We start from the raw sequence: 19,843 nt of genomic DNA, 5'->3' as shown, positions 1-19,843 counted from the left end.
GACCGTCTTACAATAAGCGTATTAAGCCAAAAGGTTAACTTATTTATTCTATTTAATCTATGTTTTTGTAAAATAAAAAAATAAAATAAAATAAAAACTTAAAGTAAAATTAACATAAGCGCATTTGAAAAATATGAAACTAAAAAGTCAAGACACTGAGGTGGTCCCTGTAGTTAAAAAGTCGTCTTTTCGTTTTTAAAAACTGGATAATTGCACATTCGCCCTGACACGTTACGGAGTCGGTTTGGTGATGAAATAATACTAAGCTTTAGGCAACAGCTTTGAAAATACTTACTCTAACAGTGCCATTTATTTTACTTTTTTTGCTACTATTGTATTTATTTTTGAGGCTGTGTTCTTACGCACTCATTATATTACTGTTTTGCTGCTTTTAATAGGAAGCTGCGCTGTTCTGCGCACACGTGACGCTCGCGAGCAATCTGCGCAGTTCGCGCGGGACTTGCTTTAGGTTTGTGTTTACAGCATGGTGTCGGGTAGTGGATGTACTGGCAAGCAGTGCCAATGATACTATTTGACAGAAGGGACGGCAGGGACTAACTATTCGGTGTTTTACAGAAAAAAACAAATTTAAACTCTCAAGTCACTCCACTCTTCGAAGATGTCTGATGCATGGTAAGCTAGCGAGAGCATTTGTTCATATGGATATATTTGTGTTTTTTAAACTTTTGTTACCTTGTACACTGGAATTCAACATTGATTTTCTTTGCTGCAGCTCTGAACCTGCCGGGGCCATCAGAGCTATTGATAAGCACTCGGTGCATCAGATTTGCTCAGGACAGGTGGTGCTGACTTTGGCCACTGCTGTCAAAGAGCTGGTGGAGAATAGCATTGATGCAGGAGCCACCAACATTGGTAATTAAATATTTACCCAAAGTATTTTTCGATAGAGTCCCGTTTGCCTAATAATACTGTTTTGCATTGTTAGATATAGTTTAATGTATCACATGTTTGCATGCTGCAGATGTCAAGCTGAAGGAGAGTGGAGCTGAACAAGTGGAGGTGGCAGACAATGGCAAAGGTGTTGAGGAGGCCAACTTTGAAGGACTGAGTAAGTGTCACCTTTGTATCTGTGTAATTAGACAATATCTGCCTGTGCTTGTTTGTTAAGAAGAAATCATCTGTGTGTTCCACAGCACTGAAGCATCACACATCAAAGCTGAGGGATTTCTCTGACCTCATCCACGTGGAAACATTTGGCTTCAGAGGTGAAGCCCTGAGCTCTTTATGTGCTCTGAGGTAAAGTATTTCACGTTCTGCGGTAATTTTAGATATAAAACTAAATTATTTGCCAGCTAAAATTTGCTCTTGCTCCTTATTGTAGTGACTTAAGTGTCATTACCTGCCACGAGTCCAGCCAGGTGGGCACAAAGTTGGTTTTTGACCACAAAGGCCACCTAGTGCAGAGGACCCCTCATCCTCGGCAACAGGGCACCACGGTCAGCCTGCAGCAGCTCTTTTCCACCCTGCCTGTTCGACACAAGGAGTTTCAACGCAATATTAAGAAGGTCGGGCATTCAGTCGTCTCTTTCATTGTCTTTCTTCACATACTGAGTTTTCCAAAAGTGGGCTTCAGGTGCCCCCTCTGTGAATCGCCACCTTATCGCGGTGGAGGGGTTTGTGCGTTCCGGTGATCCCAGGAGTTATGTTGTCAGGGGCAGTTTGTCCCTGGTAGGGTCTCCCAAGGCAAATTGGTCCTGGGTGAGGAGCCAGACAAAGAGCGATTCTAACAACCCCTATGAAGTCCAAAAAAAATCAAGGGTTAAAAACTCAGGGTTACCAGGGTTCCACCCGTGAGCCAGTCCCAGTGCGGTGAGCGGTGATCAGGGACAAGGTCCTGGTGTGTTGATCCGTGGCTTTCAAAACTAGCTTGTGGTACGTGGTAGGTCACATCTCTGAGATGGGCTGGTTCGCCTCAACATACAACTCGGGCTCCAGAGCCAGTTTCCTGGGCTTTGTTCTACTCTGGAGTTGTCCTAGATGAGAGGCGGCGGCAAGAGTGGGTATTTTCTATGCCAAGTTTAACTTTAAAGTAACAAATTAGATCAACAATGTCAACAGACCTTAATAACGGCTATTATCTTGTTCTGTGTTTTTAGGAGTATGCCAAAATGATACATGTGCTGCAGTCCTACTGTATCATTTCTACAGGAGTGCGCATTACCTGCTCCAACCAAAATGGGCAGGGAAAGCGCAGCACAGTCCTCAGCACTACTGGCAGCCAAAGTATGAGAGACAACATTGGAGCCATATTTGGACCAAAGCAGGTTAATATGCTGTTGCTAATAACAACAAAGCCACTGGCCTGATACTTCATAAAAGAGGCTTGTCAAAAAGCGGTTCATGTGCTTGCTAAATGTTTTATTTCATATTAATTTTTTTTTCTGTGATTATGTGCTGGCTGTACATCTTGCAGCTGCAGAGTCTTCTACCTTTCCAGCAAGTTTCTCCCACTGAAAATGTTATTGAAGAATATGGACTCAAGGGTGCAGATCTACCCAAACAGCTTTTCTCGTGAGTGTTTTATAGGAAGACCTTTTTGCACAATTCTTGTTATTATTTTCTTTTTTGTAATTATTATTATTTTGTTTGCTTTTGACAGGATCACAGGTTTTGTGTCTCAAGGTGACCACGGTGTTGGGAGAAGCACCACAGACAGGCAGTTCTTTTTCATTAACAGTCGGCCTTGTGACCCCCTGAAGGTAATTCCTGCTGAGTGGCTTTATGAGGAGGTGTCAGAATTCATCATTCCTGCCTGAACTCTGGTTATTCCCACCCTGCAGGTGACCAAACTCGTAAACGAAGTGTATCACATGTACAACAGACATCAGTATCCATTTGTTGCCTTGAACGTAGCTGTTGCTTCAGGTGAGAAAATGGGGATTAATCAAGCTGATGTAATTTATGGAACCCGTTTGATTTTCCCTGAGTGCATGTGCGTTGTGTTTTCAGAGTGTGTGGATGTGAATGTAACCCCGGACAAGCGACAGATTTTCCTTCAGGAGGAGAAACTCCTGTTGGCTATTCTGAAGACCTCTCTCATCGCCATATATGAGGGTGGAGTCAATAAGATCAGCCTGAACTATACACCTGCACCCAGCACCAGTAAGAATACACCTTTACATGTAGACCCTCATATCTTTACATTAATAATACGGTAAAATAGCAACACTGAGAGGTTTTTAGGAATATTTGTCCTTGCGCTCACTGGTTAGTAATGTAAGGGAAGGAGGAAATAACGCCATGGTTATGAGTTAATTAAGTGTGGGAGCATGAGAGCTACATAGTATTTATCTTCTAATAATGCATGGCCACGTGTAGAATCTTTTTACAAAATCTGTTTACTTTATGGGAGAAGTCCATAAAGTATTACAAAGTATTATCAAATGAAGCATGGATTCATATATTATTTTCAGAAATGTCCTACCAAGACAATAATGTACAGTTACTTCATGGGATATCATAGGCATATGGACCCTGCCAGGTTTAATCAAATCAGCACATTTTGTGTTCAGTATTTAATTATCCCTTTTCCAATGAATGGTATTTTTATTAGCTGTTCTTAAAAGTTTCATTTTGTTTCTGTGCTTCTTCATAGATGCAACATCAACATCTGAACCTTGCCGAACTGTCTTGTCTAACGAGAACAAGGCAGAACGTGAGGAGGACACCGAATCTGTTATTCTGAGCCCAAAGTCATCCCTGAATCTGGCCGGCCTAAAAGCTGCTTTTTCAAGTCATTACAGTTCCAGTTCTGGGAAGTCGAGTAAGGAAAAAGCTTCCGGCAGTGGCACAACACAGAAAACACTGCAGTCTTTTTTTAAGGATCCTGTAAAAACTTCCTGCAACTCAAGTTTAAAATCTCCATTAAAATACACAAGACAGCTGGATAAATGCTCGTCGGCAGGGAAGTCGGTGCTAGATGGGTTTAGGTACCGAGTGATGTCCTGCGAGGACACTGATTCTCAAAAAGACAGTGCTGGGTCCAGTTGTAACACAGCTGAAGCAAAACCCGATATTCAGTGTTCTGACCTGGAGTCCAGTCCTCCAAAAGTGGACAGAACGAGTGTTAAGAATGAAACTTTTAAAGAGACATCAGGCAACATTCACACTGTTCCCGAAGATCCAGAGTTAGAGACTGAAGCATGCACTCCTTATGAGGACTCTGCTGTCAGTCCAGAGGCCAAGAGGGCCAGGAAAGACGATCCACATTTCCCTTCAGAAGAAGAATCCAGCACTTTTTCAAACGCTGGTGAGAAACCTCCCTTGACAGTGGATGCTCCAGTCTCCCTGCAGAGGAGGACTGTGCATCTTCAGTTCTCTTTAGCAGAGCTTGCAAAGAAGATGAGGAGGTTACATGACCAGCAGAAACAAAGGGCCGGGGAAGAGCTGCTGTACAGACGCTTCAGAGCCAAGATCAATCCAGGAGAAAACCAGAGTGCAGAAGAAGAGCTCAAGAAGGAGATCAGGTAGATTTTAGAGGTATGGACTTAACTGTCGGTGTGCAATTTTCAAACAAATAATTAAAAGAAAAATGTTTTTAATCCCTTCAGTAAAGAAATGTTTAAAGAAATGGAGATCATCGGTCAGTTTAACCTGGGCTTCATTATCACAAAACTCAAGTCGGACCTTTTCATGATTGATCAGCATGCCACAGATGAGAAGTACAACTTTGAGATGCTACAGCAGCACACCGTACTCCAAGGGCAGAAGCTCATTGTGTAAGAGTGTAAATCACTGAGTAAAACCGTGTTTGGAATGTTTCCAATGGCAATCCGAGTATGTTTTTATTTATTTTCTTTTTCCGTTTGCAGCCCACAAAAACTTCACCTCACTGCAGTCAGTGAGAACGTACTCATAGAGAACATCGAGATTTTCAAGGGCAATGGCTTTGAATTTCTGATTGATGAGGACGGTAATACAATTTGCACCAGGGATTAAAAGTGATCTGATTATTTTGACAGTTACAAATATGAAGCTTATATTTGTTGTTTATTTTTTGGGGACTGCAGCTCAGGTGATGGAGAGAGTGAAGTTGGTCTCACTGCCCACCAGTAAAAACTGGACATTCGGTCCATCAGACATCGAAGAACTGATCTTCATGCTGAGCGACAGTCCAGGGGTTATGTGTCGACCATCCAGAGTCAGGCAGATGTTCGCCTCCAGAGCTTGTCGGAAATCTGTGAGTTTATATCACTGTGACGTTGTTTTTAAGTGCTCACTCAAGTTTTGACTGGATAGTCATAGACTGCAGCATTGACTGTATATAAAGGATGGACGTGGCCACTTATTGGTTTCTAAAGTTCACTTTTGAAGTCTCGATTTCTAGATTGTTTTGCCCATCGTGATATTACGTTTTTTTGGACTCAGAAATGATATTCATCTTTGAGGAAGCTTGATTTGGAAAGCTACATACATAAACTATATGGTATGATACACCCTGTTAGTAATGCTAGTAATTTGTAGTTATCTAAGATCTTTTAAAAATGTCATTATAGGGAAATTGCATAACATTATTTTAAAAATGCTTTTTGATACATTTTCTGCTCATCAGGTGATGATCGGCACTGCTCTGAGTGTTAATGAGATGAAGAAGCTCGTGGTTCACATGGGGGAGCTCGAGCATCCATGGAACTGTCCTCACGGCAGGCCAACCATGAGGCACCTCGCTAACCTGGACGTCATCTCACAATACTGAGTCTGCAAAGGAAGGAACTGTTGGAGTAACTGATTTAAGATAACTCAAATGTGTCCTCACTCCAGATTACTTCTGTCAAACCACTCTTATGGTATATTGTAGAGTTAAATGGTTTGTTATTGATTTAATGTCATGTTTAGTTGTGTTTAGATTTTAAAAATGTATATTACATATTATATTTTTTTATTTTAATATACACTACACAGAACAATAAAAAAAGATACTGGAAAAATATATGTATTCTGTCTCTGTTACTTTAAATCATTTATTTACAGGTTTGCATTGTGTTGTGTTGACTGAATGGGTCTGCTACTGGAGTGAGGTCAACCTAGATTCACACCTGAGTGGTAAAATTACTGAAGGCAAATGCAGAAAAGCAAACGATCTGTAAATATCGTCACTTTAGGACCACAAGATTTGGGATCGTTTTATCAGCCACTGGATTTGTAAACGTTATACACATCAGACTATCTAAATTTCCAGTAGCAAATGCCGATTTAAGATTAGCAGAAGTAATTTAACAATGGAAATAATGTATTTTCCATTACTTTGAAATCCATAATGAGTGTTTAATGACGCTTGAAAGTGTCCGACTGCTGTATCTGGAAAATATGTTTTATTATTTACTTATTTGCGCTCACAAAATGCCTTTTATTAAGGTTATCGTAAATACTAGATCAGTTGCGCATTCAAAGCCCACCAGGTCAGGGTGTGACCAAGGATTAGCCTAGCAAACTCAAATGAAGGCTTTCTTTCAGGCTTCCGTAGTTGTAAGCGTCCGTTGCCATGGTTAAGTTCCTATTCCCAGCTTGTGCAGTACTTGAGACAAGATGAGAAATAGAAAAGAGGCTAAGGAAAATGTTTGATTGGGAAAAATAATAATAAAAAGGGAAAACAATAACAGTTGGGTATGACATCCAAAACGGAGGAGGGTAGACGATCTTAAAAGTCGATGACGATGAGCCAAATCAAGCTCCAGAATCATCCTGACAGTGACGAGCAGCCCGAGGACGAAGGCAACTATGAACTTCCCCCACTTGTTATCTTAACTGAACAGAGGTACATTGTTATTCACGACGTTAGTTATGTGAATAATTGTTTTTAGAGAACGTATAAGTTACTCAGGGTGTGAGGTTTGGTGTCTTTCTGACAGATATGAAGGGGAAACCTGTGAAGGGCAGTTTCATGGACAAGGTGTAGCTTATTTTGAAGGAGGCCATGTGTACAAGGTACAGCTTTACAAATGAATTTCAAATACAAATAATGACCGAATTTCATAAATCAATTAAGGATTTATTATATTATAATATATTTTGAAATGTGTTTATATCCTTCCAAAAAAAAATGCATCAAACAAATAACAAAAATGTATGTTTGAATTGTATTTTTGTGAAGGGCATGTTTTCCAAAGGACTTATGGATGGATTCGGCACATTCACACGGGCAGCTGGACTAAAATATGAGGTAGCATACAGAAATTATGCATTAAAAACTAACTGTACAGTATCCTTTCTTAAGCAGGGTTTTTGAAAAGTCAATGTATATGTAACATTTCTAAAAACAGCCATCCTTTATATACACACTCATAAAAATACAGGTCAGTAAGGTGTAATGAAACATAATGTGGAGGCAAAGTCTTTGATAAAGGAATGCAGGCAAAATACTGAATTGAATTTATCTAATAGGGAGAGTTTGTACACAATATTCCCATGGGCCAGGGCACTTATACATGGGCAGATGGCAGCACCTATAAGGGGGAGGTTTACAACGGTATACCACATGGGACAGGAACCTACAAATGTACCCAAAACAGCTTGTTTTACAGCGGGCAGTGGCATCAGGGCAAGAGACATGGAAAGGTATGATTTACCATTGATTTTGTCATTTTTTAGGAATTTGGTTGTCTCTTTTTAATTGGTCTCGTTTGTGCTAGGGTACGGCGTATTATAACGAGGAAAAAAACTCTTGGTACAAAGGAGATTGGGTGAGGAACAACAGAGAAGGATGTGGACTGAGATGGTATGCATCAGGTGAATATATCTCCTCATCTGGTGTTGTATTTGAATTACCCTGCAATAACATCTGTTCCTGATAGCTACCCTTCTGGGAACACTTACTCTGGTGAGTGGAAGACCAACCAGAGGCATGGAAAGGGCACGATGCGGTGGCTGAATCTGGGACAGAAGTATGTTGGGGCATGGCAGGATGGAGTGCAGGTATGAAAGAAAACCCTAGTTTAATTATATATGAAGTTATAAAGCTTAAAAAAAATTAATTCTTGAATCAGATTTATGTTTTGGTTGCTCCTGCGGCAGCATGGCCAAGGCACACATGTCTGGAATTTAAGACGAAAAGATGGATCTCAGTATTCCCAGAGCAATCGATACACAGGGGAATTTGCTCAGGGTCAGAGGCATGGATGGGGAACCTTTTACTACGCTGGTGGTGCGATCTATGAAGGAGAATGGAAGAACAATAAAAAGCACGGGCAGGTGTGTTTCACTGTCAGCTGGAAAAAGTTTAGAGAAATCCACAGTATGCTTTCTTATTGATGTATTAAAAGTGCAGAATGAATCAACTCTGATTGTAAAATTCAGAAAAATGTCACCTTTGTTAGGGAAAATTCACACTGAGTGACGGGCGTGCATTCGAGGGACACTTTGTGGATGACCAAATTATCACACCCAACCTGAGAGCACATAGTGCTCCTCTCGGTAAGGAGCAACAGTATTCAAGAGTATGTTCAAAATAGTAAAGGAGGAAATAAGCAATCCTGCAGTCTTGAAATCCTTCTGAAATTTGTCATAGGTGCGTTCCCACTGTCACATAGTAACTCATCTTTACTGGGACCAGACATGGCTCTGAACATTGACTGTCTCCTGGACATGATCCCGGAAAGAAAACGTGACACAGAGCGCAAACAGGTCAGTCCTCAGCCCAGCGTCCTCATTTACAGCCGTGTTCCCACCCTGAAACCGTGTATCATGTGTAACAGGTGGAGTTTGTGGTGCTGAGGCAAGAAAGAGAGCTGAGGTCAATTTGTAGTTTCTACAGCAGGCTTGGTTATGCCCACTCCCCGGTGAACACCCTCCTGCTGTCCCGTCTTCAGTTCTGGCGCCTGCTCAAAGACTGTAACATTCATCATCACGGCATAACTCTGACACAGATAGACCGTCTTATCAGAGGTGAAAGGGACTGCTCCACAGCAGACACTGAATGATCCTCTGAGAGTATTTATAGGTTATTTTAACCGCTTTCACTCTGTGTGTTTCAGAGGATGTTGATCCAGCAGAGATACACTCGCCTTTCACGCCTGTGCTGCTTCGCAAGCTCATCAGCTATCTTGTCATTGTGGCCCACCACATCCACAGTAAAGACATGGTGTAAGGGAACCTGTTCCTATCTTTATCAGAAGATATCACAATGAAACTGCCTGGGGTGTCCCTTAATAAACTTAATAAAATCAGTTTGTTTATACTCAAGAAAACTTTGTTTAATCGGGATTAATCATGATCAGTTATCTGTAATAATTCATTTTTTTCTCTATTTACAGGTCACCAAAGCACCTTCTGGCTGCCTGTTTTTCCAAACTGATGACAGATGACATCCTTCCAAATGCTAAGAATGTAAAAGGTGCTTACACATGCTACAGACCCAATTGTATGTGATTCATTTAAATTGTATTTCACTAGCTGGTGAACTTCAGAGACAATCCGTTCATCAGCGGTACTGCTAGGTAACAGCAAACGACACTGTAATCAGAACTAAAAGAGCAAATCGGTGAAAGAAAAGTTCAGTTACTACTAATGTTTTGGTTTAGTAGTTTGTTGGTTCCTCAATTGGGTTTCTTCACAGGTTTTGATACTCCTGTAGAATCCTGATGTTGTAGTGTTTAACACTCTTGCTTAACTCTATAGTATGTAGTACTAACTGTTCATTAACAATAGTTGCGTCTGTCCAGGCTTTCTGTTTAGGCAGCCAGACGTTGGAGTGGTGGCTATGAACTATATGAAGAGGTGCTGGGAAGTCTTTCAGCTTTTCTGCACAGCCACCAGGGATGAACAGACCATGACCTGCCATCACCTGCTGTGGATGTTCAAGGTGCAACAAACTGTAACACTTTTCTTTGCTTGTATAAATAGTACATTACATTTTTGCTGCCTGTTTCATCAGTGCAAACTAAAAGCTTCTCAGTATTAAATGATTACTGCTGCTCTATTCCCTCTTTCCCTTCACTCCCAGCTGGTCACGGCAGGTGGCTCTTCCTCCTGGTTCTGTTGGAGGTTTCTTCCTTCCTGTTAAATGGGAATTTTTCCTTCCCACTATAACCAAGTGCTTGTTGTTAGAAGTTATCTGATTGTTTGGGTTAACCCTGTATTATTGCATCGTCTTTCCCTTATATTATAAAGCACACAGAAACAACTGTTGTTGTAATTTGGCACTATATAAATAAAACTGAATGAAAGTTTTATGTCCCAGATTTGACATTAATACAATACTTTAAAAAAATTAAAGTGGATTTATGGTCAAACAAACAGCAGATAGGATGAATGACATGCCTATTTATCACAAAAACAATTAATCAAAGTTAAAACCTCATGTTGTAACCACTTGCAGGATTTCCATTTGTTGGACCATAAGCTGACCACAAGGAGGTTATTGGAGATCATCAATACAGAAAGCCACAACCCCGACAACCTTTCTGCCAGTGTTGATCTGGAGGTCTGTTTACATCAGTAAACTCATTCAGCTGTTTTTTGGTACAATATTACTCTTTTTGAATCATGAGAGCTGTTGTTCTGTTCTTTCCATTGCAGATTACGTTCCTTGAGTTTTTTGAGGTGCTTCTGGGCTGCGCAGAAGTTACATGTGAGCAGGTTTCTGAAACACTGAAGGAGGACCATCGGGTTTTTGGGTCCAACACTGAAACCAGGAAGGATTCGCCTGAGGTGGAGGTCAGTGAAGAGATGATACAGACAAAAAACAGCCCCTTCCAGTTGGTCAGATCCTGTCTCAACGCTTTCATAATCTCTGTATCTGCTAACCTTGTAATGTCATGTCACATGTAAAATATGTAGTTGTTCAAACATATTAAGGACCAAACATATTTTTGCAAGCTGTGACATAATTATATATTTCAAAATTAACAAGCTCCTGTATTTTTTCCCCTATTCATTTACTTTCAGTGTTACTCAGTTTTCCTTCTGGCAGTTTTACTAGCCGATACAGGCCAGTATTGGTTGACAAAACAACCAACACTGTATGCACAAAAAGATGACTGGGGCTGCATCTGTGAAGGGTGATTCTGGAATATGCCACAAAACTGGCAGTAACTTTGCTAAAATATTTAATAAGATAAAATCCCATCTTTATTGCAGACTGGGATTTCCAGTGCTCAGGATGGAAGTCAGTGGGATGTCAAGACGGAAGCCAACGAGATACCCGAGCCTGCAGGTTTGGTTTATAGTTTCAGTGTATGCATGCCTGTGTGTGTGTATATATATATAGGACTTCAGGCCTTCTAGAAGCAGGTCTTATCTTGCCTGGGCAGGGTTTTTTTGAAGAACTTAAACCAATAACCTTTCATTTCAGTGGTGACTGGGATGTAAACCGAGTCCATAACTTCGCCTTGAAAATGCTTAAATGTTTTGCAGACTGACCACCTAAAAAGGCTTAAATTCTTTTCCCTTGATGTTATCCTACTGTCATCATTACAGATTCAAAATTTCATAGACCCAAAGTTTTACATAAGAATGGTTCAGAAAATGAAGGGACATTTATTGTATTCAATGTAAGCTAGACATGCACAGTAAATACACACTTCACAAATCACATATTTAAAACTGGTTTGTACTTTCAAATTCTCAGAATGATTGTGTCAGAACTAAAATGCCTAACATGTTTATTTCCTTTAGAGTACACAGACGATCCTGAAGGTGAAATCATGTGCAGACCAGCAGAAAACAACACTAAAGACTGCAAATTGGAACTTAAGATGAAGACTGTCGATGAATTCTTCAACCACTTTTTCTTCCCAGCATCTGACTATTACCAGCTGGTCACAAGAAACATAATGGAAGAAAAGCACCACCCAGAATCTCAGGTTGCTCTAGATAAGATGAAACAAAAGCCAAATAATGCTGTCAGAACAACATGCAGCTATCATGTCCTTAGTTTTGTTGGTTCAGTTTAGAGCATTATGAAGTGAAAATATTAATACAATGACCTCACACACGTTGTACTCCATTATTAACAAGACATGCAAGTAAAGGGCTGGTTTCATGAAAAATCTTCAAATTTTCCAAGTTGCCACTTTGCAACAAAGATTTTGTGACTGCATCTCTTCTCAGAAGAAATGCCCCTCACCCCCCTTAGCAAAAAACCCCCCAGAAAATTGAAGAATACAAGATGAAACAAATGATTCCGTTTGTGTATCCCGTTTTAACAAATAAAAGCAGTCAGTAATAACAGCGTTGAGCATTTTGTTCATTTGTGATTGGATATAGATACAGAGTTCTTTATTGGTTGTAACCAAAACTTTAATTAGAACTTTGCGTGAGAAAACTTTTCTACTCATCTAAGAACGTCAAAAATCTTTTTTTTTTTCTTTTTTTTTTAATATTAAAAAGTGTAAAAAGTTGCTAAAACAAGTCAAAAATAAACACTTCTTTACTTTCTTCAGTCTCTTTACTAAATATTAGGAGGGGTGAAGACCATGAGGTCACTCGGACAGACTGACTGGCGTATCTTGTCCTTCAGGTCTGGGGTGAAGAGAAGCAAGGCAGACTCTGCTGTCTGTACCTAAAGAATAAAAGGGGAAAAAAAAAAAAAAAATCCAAAGAGAAAAATCACAAAGACAATTTTGGACAAAACATTAGGATCGATCTATCTACTTAACCACTCCATAAAACCCTAGTGTTTAGAAGAAAAGTGGAAAAACTTTGACCTGTCGTGAGTGACGAGTTAACACCGAAGACACCACTGGCAGTGCTGTCGTGACAGAAGTGAGCAAAAGAATGAATAAAATGGTGAAAATGTGTAGTTTTTAAAAATGTGGTGACAAACCCCCCCCCCCCCCAAAAAAAACAACAACACTTCAACATAAAAATCTCTTTCATTAGTTAGTGTTGCCAAGTTATAAAACATTAGTCTTACCAGACTCTTTCTCAGTAAGAAAGTTCGTAGCTTGTCCTCTAGGACTCTCCATCGCTACATCCACTGCCATGGGTGACAGTGTCTCTGTCGCAACTGTGTCCCTTGGTGACAGGCTGCATCTGTCTGAGGGCTGGAGGTATCTCTCAAAATCCAGTCCAGAAATTTCCTAAAATTACGAGAGAATAATATATTCATTACATGGCTAGAAAACACCCCCCCCCCCCAAAAAAAAAAAAAAAAAAAATTTGTTCTGAAGCACAAAACAGAATTGAGAGGGAAATTTATTTTACCTCAACGACTGTGCTGTCTGGTGTGTGACACAGAGTCTCCACTAGGCCCTGCACAGCAGATGAAGAGACGGAAGGTTGGCTAGGAGTTGCACAGGGCGACAGTGTAAAGCTCGGGGCTGATGAGGGCTCAGGAGCTGGGGGCACGGCAGGTTGTTTGCACGGAGAGCCTGGAACTGCTGGACTGACAGGGTTATCAACAGTTACATCCTCGGCTGGCTCGAGGATTGCTGGAAGGAGTTGTGGAACAGAGGGAATGTCTGTGAAGACTTTTTCTGACACTTGTGCAGGGCATCCGTCAGGTTGGGTGTCATCTGAAATCACTTCCTTGACAGGTGAGAAATCCATTGAGATGTTCACGATGTCCCTTCTGCTCTGGGTCGCCTGAGGAGTGCCGCACTGAGACTTTGGTTCTGGGGTTTGTCTGAGAGTGAGGCGGAGGTGTGCGGGTGCGTGAACATGTTGAACAGGTGTCTGAGCCAACGCAAGGGAGCGCCGGGTGACCCTTCTAGGTGAGAGATATGTGGAGCAGGGAGAGACCCCAGGCAGCACAGCAGCATTTAAATGGCTGGATCTCCTAACTGAACAAAGAAAAAACCCAACATGTGCAATATGATTAGACCAAATCCAGAGTCATCCAAAGTCCAAACTTTTGGCATGCAAGTCACCTGATTGTTTAGCTGGGCTCTCCACCTGGAAGAAGCCTCCATCAAAGACCACTGTGTCCTGCCTTTGAGCCCCTGCTTGTGGGTGTGGATTCTGAGAGCTCAAGACGAGACAGTCTTCAGTGTTAGCAGCACCGGCTGCCTTCTCTGCCTCAGCTGCCTGCTTTTTGGCTTTCATGGCTGCTTTTGCGGCAGCCAGACGAGCCTTAGCTGCTGCATTAGTTCCTGCAGGCTTGGCAGATGCTGCTAGCTGTTTCTGTGAAAAAGACGGGACAAGCTGTTTTCTTAAACACGGAGGCCTTCATATGCAAATGACTACAGAAACAGCAACCATAAAACTCAATTAGTTTTATGATGGCACAGCTGTGTGTTGACAAAAGTAAAGCAGTGTTATTGAACCAAAGCTTAAATTAGGAATCTTTACCTTAACTACTTTCTTCTGTCGTGGTGGAGGCTTGTGCTCCTCCACCCAGCCTCGCTCCTCCGCTTCTTTCAGAGCGTCAAACTTCTTGTTGACATCCTCGACCTGGAATGCGGAAAGAGTGCAAAACAGATGTTAGGTCACTTCTCCTTGTTTGCGTGTTAATGTGTGTGTTGCACCTCTCGAGGCATCACCTGGTAATAAACCATGTCCCAGAACCCCTGCAGGTCAGTGCAGGTGGTGATCTTCTCCCCTCGGCCTAGCTCACAGTCGTCCACCAGACCGCTGAATTGGTTGAAGCGTTCTTTCATCAACAGCCGTGCTTGGCCAACAGCTGTGCGCATGCGATCTCTCACTGAACACGATGAGAAAGAAGATAACAAAATTACTATTAGTCAGAGAAATCCACCATTTTCCTCATATGAAAAACAACCACTATCTACAGAACCAAAATTAAATATTCAAGGTTTTAATAATCAATTGGTGTAGAAGATAAACTCACTTTCTTCTGGGATGGACTCATCCTCCACTTTAGACTCCCAGTGGAGAGACAAGCTCATCAGTCTCTCTGTCTCATTGGCCATTTCTGATCTGAAGCATTTAAAAGAAAATGTTTTTAAAAGAAAAAAAAAAGGCGTTCTTTTTTGAAAGACTAAACAATATGAAAAGTACCTGAAATATGGTACGTCGTGCTTGGTTTCCACTGATCCACCTGGACTTGGAGGGGCAACCGTGGGAGAGGTATGAGGAGGAGAGCGCAGAGGAGATTTAGGTGGACACGATTCGCTCTGCTCATCACTGAATACGGGGGCTGGTGGAAGGTTGAAGCTGGAGCTGGATGGAAAGAACAGCACTGCTTTTAGATTGACTGAAATTCTAAAGCCTACATATTTTCTTTAAAAAGGGCCCAAAAGAAAAAAGAAAAGATACTACTGCCTGACTCGTCACAGTAATGCTGAGTAACAACAGCAGTAAACACATCTATTAATTGGTGTTTTGCAATACTGTGGCCAACATCAGTGTTTCAGTACATATTTAGCAAAAGGAAAATTTGAGCAGATGAAACGGAAAAAAGAAGCAGACCTTGGTGTAAGGAAGGAGTCTGCTGAACGAGGTGTGAGAGGCTCAAACTTGAAGGATGACAAGCCAGTCGGAGCCTGGAAGAGAAAACCTTCTGGAGCAAATGAGGATGTCGATGGGACGAGATCAGCAGAAACAGGCTTGGCTGGAGATTGATCCACCACCATGTCTTCTTCCTCAGCACATGGTGTCGGGCTGGGAGGACTAGGTCTTTTCTCAATGTCCTGCATCTCAGGCACTGTCAGCTCAGGTTCCTGCACACGACAGGAGCAGCAAAGCAATTAAACTCCAAGTTACTTAAAAGTTTCACAAGTTTAGTTTGTCGTGTGTTTCACTGAACTGCTCACCTCTGAGACAGCATGATGGATAGTGTCATTGACTGCTTCTGTGTTTCATAAAGAAGGACAACAAAAATGGTGAGAGAAATTCCAACAACTGTTCACAATGTAAAGTGAGGCAGACACATTTGGAACAAATTTTGTTTTGGTTTTATGGTTCATGATACCTTTACAGTTCCTTTGTGCACCAGACAGGGGAGCCACAGGATTAAGATTTGCTCGGCTCCTTGTGGTTCTTGCATCGGACACTGGTGAGAGACATTAAACACAAACAAATATCCATTTGTTTTAATCCCTCAACGCCATTTCTTAACTTCCCTTCCCAGTTTCGATATGAAATGAGCTTCCAAACCAGACAGACAATACCTGCAGTCTTGTCCTTAGGTTTGCCTTTTACCACAGGAACTGGAGGTCTGTTGGCAGATCTGGTTGACAAAGCTCGTACGGCAGGTGCGTCTATGGTAGAATGGGATAATACAGACACAAATTAAGAGCTAAACACAGGATTGCAGTACTGCAAAACAAACAAAGCTCAATGGCTGGTTTCAAGGGCAGTTTTTTTTAAATTATTTGTACCTTTGGTCTTGGTCGTAGTTGATGCAGGCTTGGCAGAAGCTAGCCGGGTCCTTGTTGATCTTTCCACAGCAGGTTGTCCTACAGAAAGAGAAGAAGGTCATTACTAAAACTGCTTCTAATCAAAAGCTGCATTTAAAAAAATAAAAATTCAGTTAAGGGGCATTCAGTTAATTTACCCTTCTTCAGTCCAGTATTTGGATCTTGTATCTTCAGAGGCTGCAGAAATTGAGGCAATAGAAAAACAAATGAACAAAGTATTAGTTTTTTGTTTTAAATAGTTAAATACGAAACTTGTGAAAACAATGGTGCATGCGTGGAAGAAAACAGTACCTTCTCCACTTGCTGCTGCTGTTTCATTGAACGAGTGACTCTAATACTTTGGGATGGAGCCGTGTTCGCCTTTTTCTGAAAACATAACCAAAAATAAATAAATAAATTCCACTGAGACCAAAAAGAATATCCTCTGATATCATGTGGTCATCACAGTTATGAAAGAACCAACAAAAAGATAGGGAAGTAATGTGATTCACAGACTTGTTTTATAATAAGTTACCTAAAGTGTTTTTTGATAAGTCCCCTCTTACCTCTTGGATTTTTGCTGAGGCATCTGGGACAGCAGGTAGTGAGGTAATGGTTCCCGTTGGATGATACAGACCAATCTTAAACACCCCTTTACGTTCCCTTTCCCTCTTCTCTTTCTCCTTCTCAAGAGCCTTCCGCTCCTTCCAGCGCTCGAGCTGTTTCAGCCTATCTTCCACTGCTTTTGCTGTGGAGTAACAAGCATGGGAAAGGGCACAAATCAGCTAGAGCTAGAGCAGTCCATTTTTTTTTAAACTGTGAAGCCATACCTTTAGCAGGTTTTTCATTGTTTTTCGTCTTCTCTTGTATGGTTGACATATTGGCCACTGCAATAGAGGCATTCAGGGAGGACATTTCCAGCTCTGGGAGTTTATCCAGCTGCCTCCGGGTGTTCACAGTACGTTCTCGATTCTCCTTCTGGGAATGAGACCTTCTCCGAGACATTTTTACCCTAAGCATCGACACACTGGTGTCCCGCTGCCGCAGGTGAGCAAATCGTGACTCCATAATCAGGTATCTGGATTTTTCAAGAAGGGAAACATAATGTTTTGAAAGGTACTGCAGATTGCATGCAATAGATATTACAGACATTAGGAGACATTTGTCATATTAGATAAAAACGAGAGGGATCAAAAACTGAATGGCAAAATTTTTTCGTTTTTTGTGTTGTAATCAGCTATAAGAATAGAAATTAGGCAGTTTTTAAACGTATTAGTTATTCATGTGGTGGCAATTTTAAAACCACACAAAAATAATTCCCAAAACATGGACAATGTACTGAGCAAGAGCTGTCAGGGGAAAAAAACAAAAACAAAAAACAAAAAACACTTCTTAGTATGTGGTATAGGCTAGGCACTATAAATGGTAACACGGCAAAAACGGCTTCATTTTGGCCTGTTTAGCTACAAGCTTGCAGACGCAACAACCAACAGATCAAAAATATTGACGCTGTGTTTTTTCCCCTCCCGCTTTTCTTATTCTCCGGAAATTCAAACAATTGCGTTAAAACAACGACAGGAATGGCGTCGCGATGGCTTAATTTTTTCCTTGGTGGTTTCTCTGCAAACAAATGTCAACGTCAGTGTTACTGGATTAAAGTATGATTTGAAGGAGACGTGAACCTTACACCAACTACATACCTGAGTAAAAGCAAAATATAATAAGGCAAAAATTGGAGAAAATAAACGTGAGCCAGCACAGTGTTTTGTTCTACTGCTACTAAAAAGTGTAGTGAGTAGAAATAGATACTTTCAAAGGCGAACCAGGAACACGAGCTAATTATTCAACCAATGCTAGTTTTGTAACCCACTCCACCGCGACTGTTGACAGAAGGACTCGCGCAGAGTTCAACGTTCCGTTAACAAATATATCTAAGTGAACAACTTTTATGATTAAAAACCCAACTTACCTTTTTTCTTTTTCCAAAGAGGTACAATATTTTTCTTTTCTTTTTTGTCTACTTACTAAAACCTGACAGCGCAACGTACACGCTCAGTGCAGAAACATAACAATCATGGCGGGTGAGTTTTTAAAATTTGTCCAAGTTTACGCTGATTGGCTGCAAGTCGTACGTGAGCCCTGATTGGTTAGTTTCTTTTCTTCTTCTTCTGATTATTTTGTTGCTGTTGTAACAACTTTCCATTGTGTGCTGAAATTAGTCCAGAAAAGTGGAGAAAAAAATTGTATAAAAACGTTTGCTTGGAATAAATTCTTTTTTTTTTTTAAAGGTCAAACCCTGTATAATTACACAATATGCATGTGTCTGATAAAATCAGGCATTTACAGTAGGAAGGGTAACAATTAGTATTAATATTAAGTTGTTTAGCTGATATAGTTGAACACGGGAATTATTTATAATCAGCAATCAGCTATGTGGGTTAAATCCATGTGGAATGAAATGAACTGTAAATCATTATTTGTTACTTTGCAAAGCAACCTAAAATAAAAATACACATGCATCCACAGAAAACTAATGAAATGATTGTACAATGTGATGCAAATAAAAGTGTTCATCATAAATAAGTTTAATACATTTCTCAATTAGACAGAAGATTTAAAAAGTGATATTTTGAAGCCAAATAAATTATAATATCTCTGTTTTTTTCCCCTCCTCTTCCCCCTGCAGGTGATTTTTATCCTTCAAGCTTGGGACCTGGGAGCTTCAGGGTCCTGCGCAGTAGCTGTTTCTAGGACTGCACTCTTCTGGACAGAGATCTTGATGTTGTTCCTAGGATCTGCTGGAGCCAGTTGCCTAGCTTGGGGGCAGGGGGCCACTGCACCAAGTGCTATACACACTCCATTTACTCCTTTGTGTACCTTATGCAGACTTCAGTGTCCACATCACTCTTGTGTAACTTGCCTGTTAGACCAGAATTGACTCTGAGACCAGCGACAAAGTCATAACTCAAACAAGGAGAGCATAAACAGGTGAGAAAATTTCCAACAGCATATATAAATGTACACACCTTTTTTTCTCTCCACATGAAACTCTGTGTAGTGTAGTTCAACAACCAAATGAAGTAACATCAACACAAATAAATTTTTGAGTCATGATCATTTTTGTTTTATGGTGGATTTAAGTCCTAAAATAGTAACAACACTTGTGTTTTAAAGGTCATTAAAAAAACCTGACTAAATATTACATTTCTAACCTCTCTGTCAACAAAACTCGCAACTGTGTTTTTAAGAGATAATATGTCATCACATTTTCTGTCCTTTTCCCCTGCAGGACAAAGGACGAAGTACAAGTTAGGATGTAGTTCAGACAAAACCAAAAGAAAAAGCTGTTCAAGCCTAATTCATGAGATTTTTTGTAAGATTTTGCTAACTACATTTCCTGTAAAAGCACCAAAAAAAGATATTAGAAGCTTAATATGTCATAGGTGCCAAGAATTCAGTGCTCTCTGTTATTTACCAAGAACCACGGAACAGTAGATTTCTATGATCTCTGGCATGTTTCAAGTGCTCCAGGAGTTCATCACAAGTTAATATTTGTGTTATTCTAGCCCATCCTCATCCTTTTTATT

The 19,843-nt window shown here is 40.7% G+C and overlaps 3 protein-coding genes across 4 annotated transcripts; 2 read left to right on the top strand and 1 right to left on the bottom strand.

Annotated features, from left to right (window-relative positions):
- The first annotated feature begins 184 nt into the window (after positions 1–184).
- pms2 (PMS1 homolog 2, mismatch repair system component) lies at positions 185–5,950 on the top strand. The gene is made up of 15 exons (XM_080874015.1): positions 185–633; positions 734–873; positions 983–1,069; positions 1,155–1,257; positions 1,343–1,526; positions 2,118–2,285; positions 2,435–2,532; positions 2,621–2,720; positions 2,802–2,886; positions 2,971–3,123; positions 3,617–4,487; positions 4,572–4,739; positions 4,833–4,933; positions 5,031–5,200; positions 5,573–5,950. Exons 1-15 carry the CDS (start codon positions 620–622, stop codon positions 5,714–5,716), a joined length of 2,586 nt encoding a protein of 861 aa, XP_080730141.1. The 5' UTR covers positions 185–619; the 3' UTR covers positions 5,717–5,950.
- Positions 5,951–6,507: 557 nt separating this feature from the next.
- On the top strand, positions 6,508–12,331 carry rsph10b (radial spoke head 10 homolog B). 2 transcript variants are annotated; one of them, XM_080873910.1, is made up of 17 exons: positions 6,508–6,775; positions 6,870–6,945; positions 7,112–7,180; positions 7,402–7,575; positions 7,650–7,735; positions 7,812–7,932; positions 8,032–8,208; positions 8,334–8,430; positions 8,525–8,640; positions 8,712–8,901; positions 8,991–9,099; positions 9,270–9,349; positions 9,678–9,817; positions 10,334–10,438; positions 10,534–10,671; positions 11,095–11,170; positions 11,632–12,331. In XM_080873910.1, exons 1-17 carry the CDS (start codon positions 6,669–6,671, stop codon positions 11,907–11,909), a joined length of 2,139 nt encoding a protein of 712 aa, XP_080730036.1. In that variant the 5' UTR covers positions 6,508–6,668; the 3' UTR covers positions 11,910–12,331. The 2 variants fall into 2 exon arrangements, with proteins under 2 accessions (XP_080730036.1, XP_080730037.1); XM_080873911.1 differs by lacking the exon at positions 7,402–7,575.
- dlgap5 (discs, large homolog-associated protein 5) lies at positions 11,925–18,352 on the bottom strand. The gene is made up of 19 exons (XM_080873909.1): positions 18,226–18,352; positions 17,087–17,334; positions 16,823–17,004; positions 16,569–16,643; positions 16,415–16,454; positions 16,239–16,316; positions 16,029–16,118; positions 15,830–15,910; positions 15,672–15,709; positions 15,328–15,578; positions 14,917–15,078; positions 14,747–14,835; positions 14,439–14,599; positions 14,248–14,349; positions 13,827–14,079; positions 13,162–13,739; positions 12,872–13,037; positions 12,663–12,706; positions 11,925–12,517 (listed from the first exon to the last, which is right to left on the bottom strand). Exons 2-19 carry the CDS (start codon positions 17,322–17,324, stop codon positions 12,407–12,409), a joined length of 2,739 nt encoding a protein of 912 aa, XP_080730035.1. The 5' UTR covers positions 17,325–17,334; positions 18,226–18,352; the 3' UTR covers positions 11,925–12,406.
- Positions 18,353–19,843: the final 1,491 nt, after the last annotated feature.

Source organism: Rhamphochromis sp. 'chilingali' (assembly GCF_963969265.1).
Source record: "Rhamphochromis sp. 'chilingali' genome assembly, chromosome: 22".
In the NCBI taxonomy this organism is placed as follows: Eukaryota; Metazoa; Chordata; class Actinopteri; order Cichliformes; family Cichlidae; genus Rhamphochromis; species Rhamphochromis sp. 'chilingali'.
The sequence above is the reverse complement of the archived record's forward strand: the minus strand, read 5'-3'. Positions and strand labels throughout refer to the sequence as shown.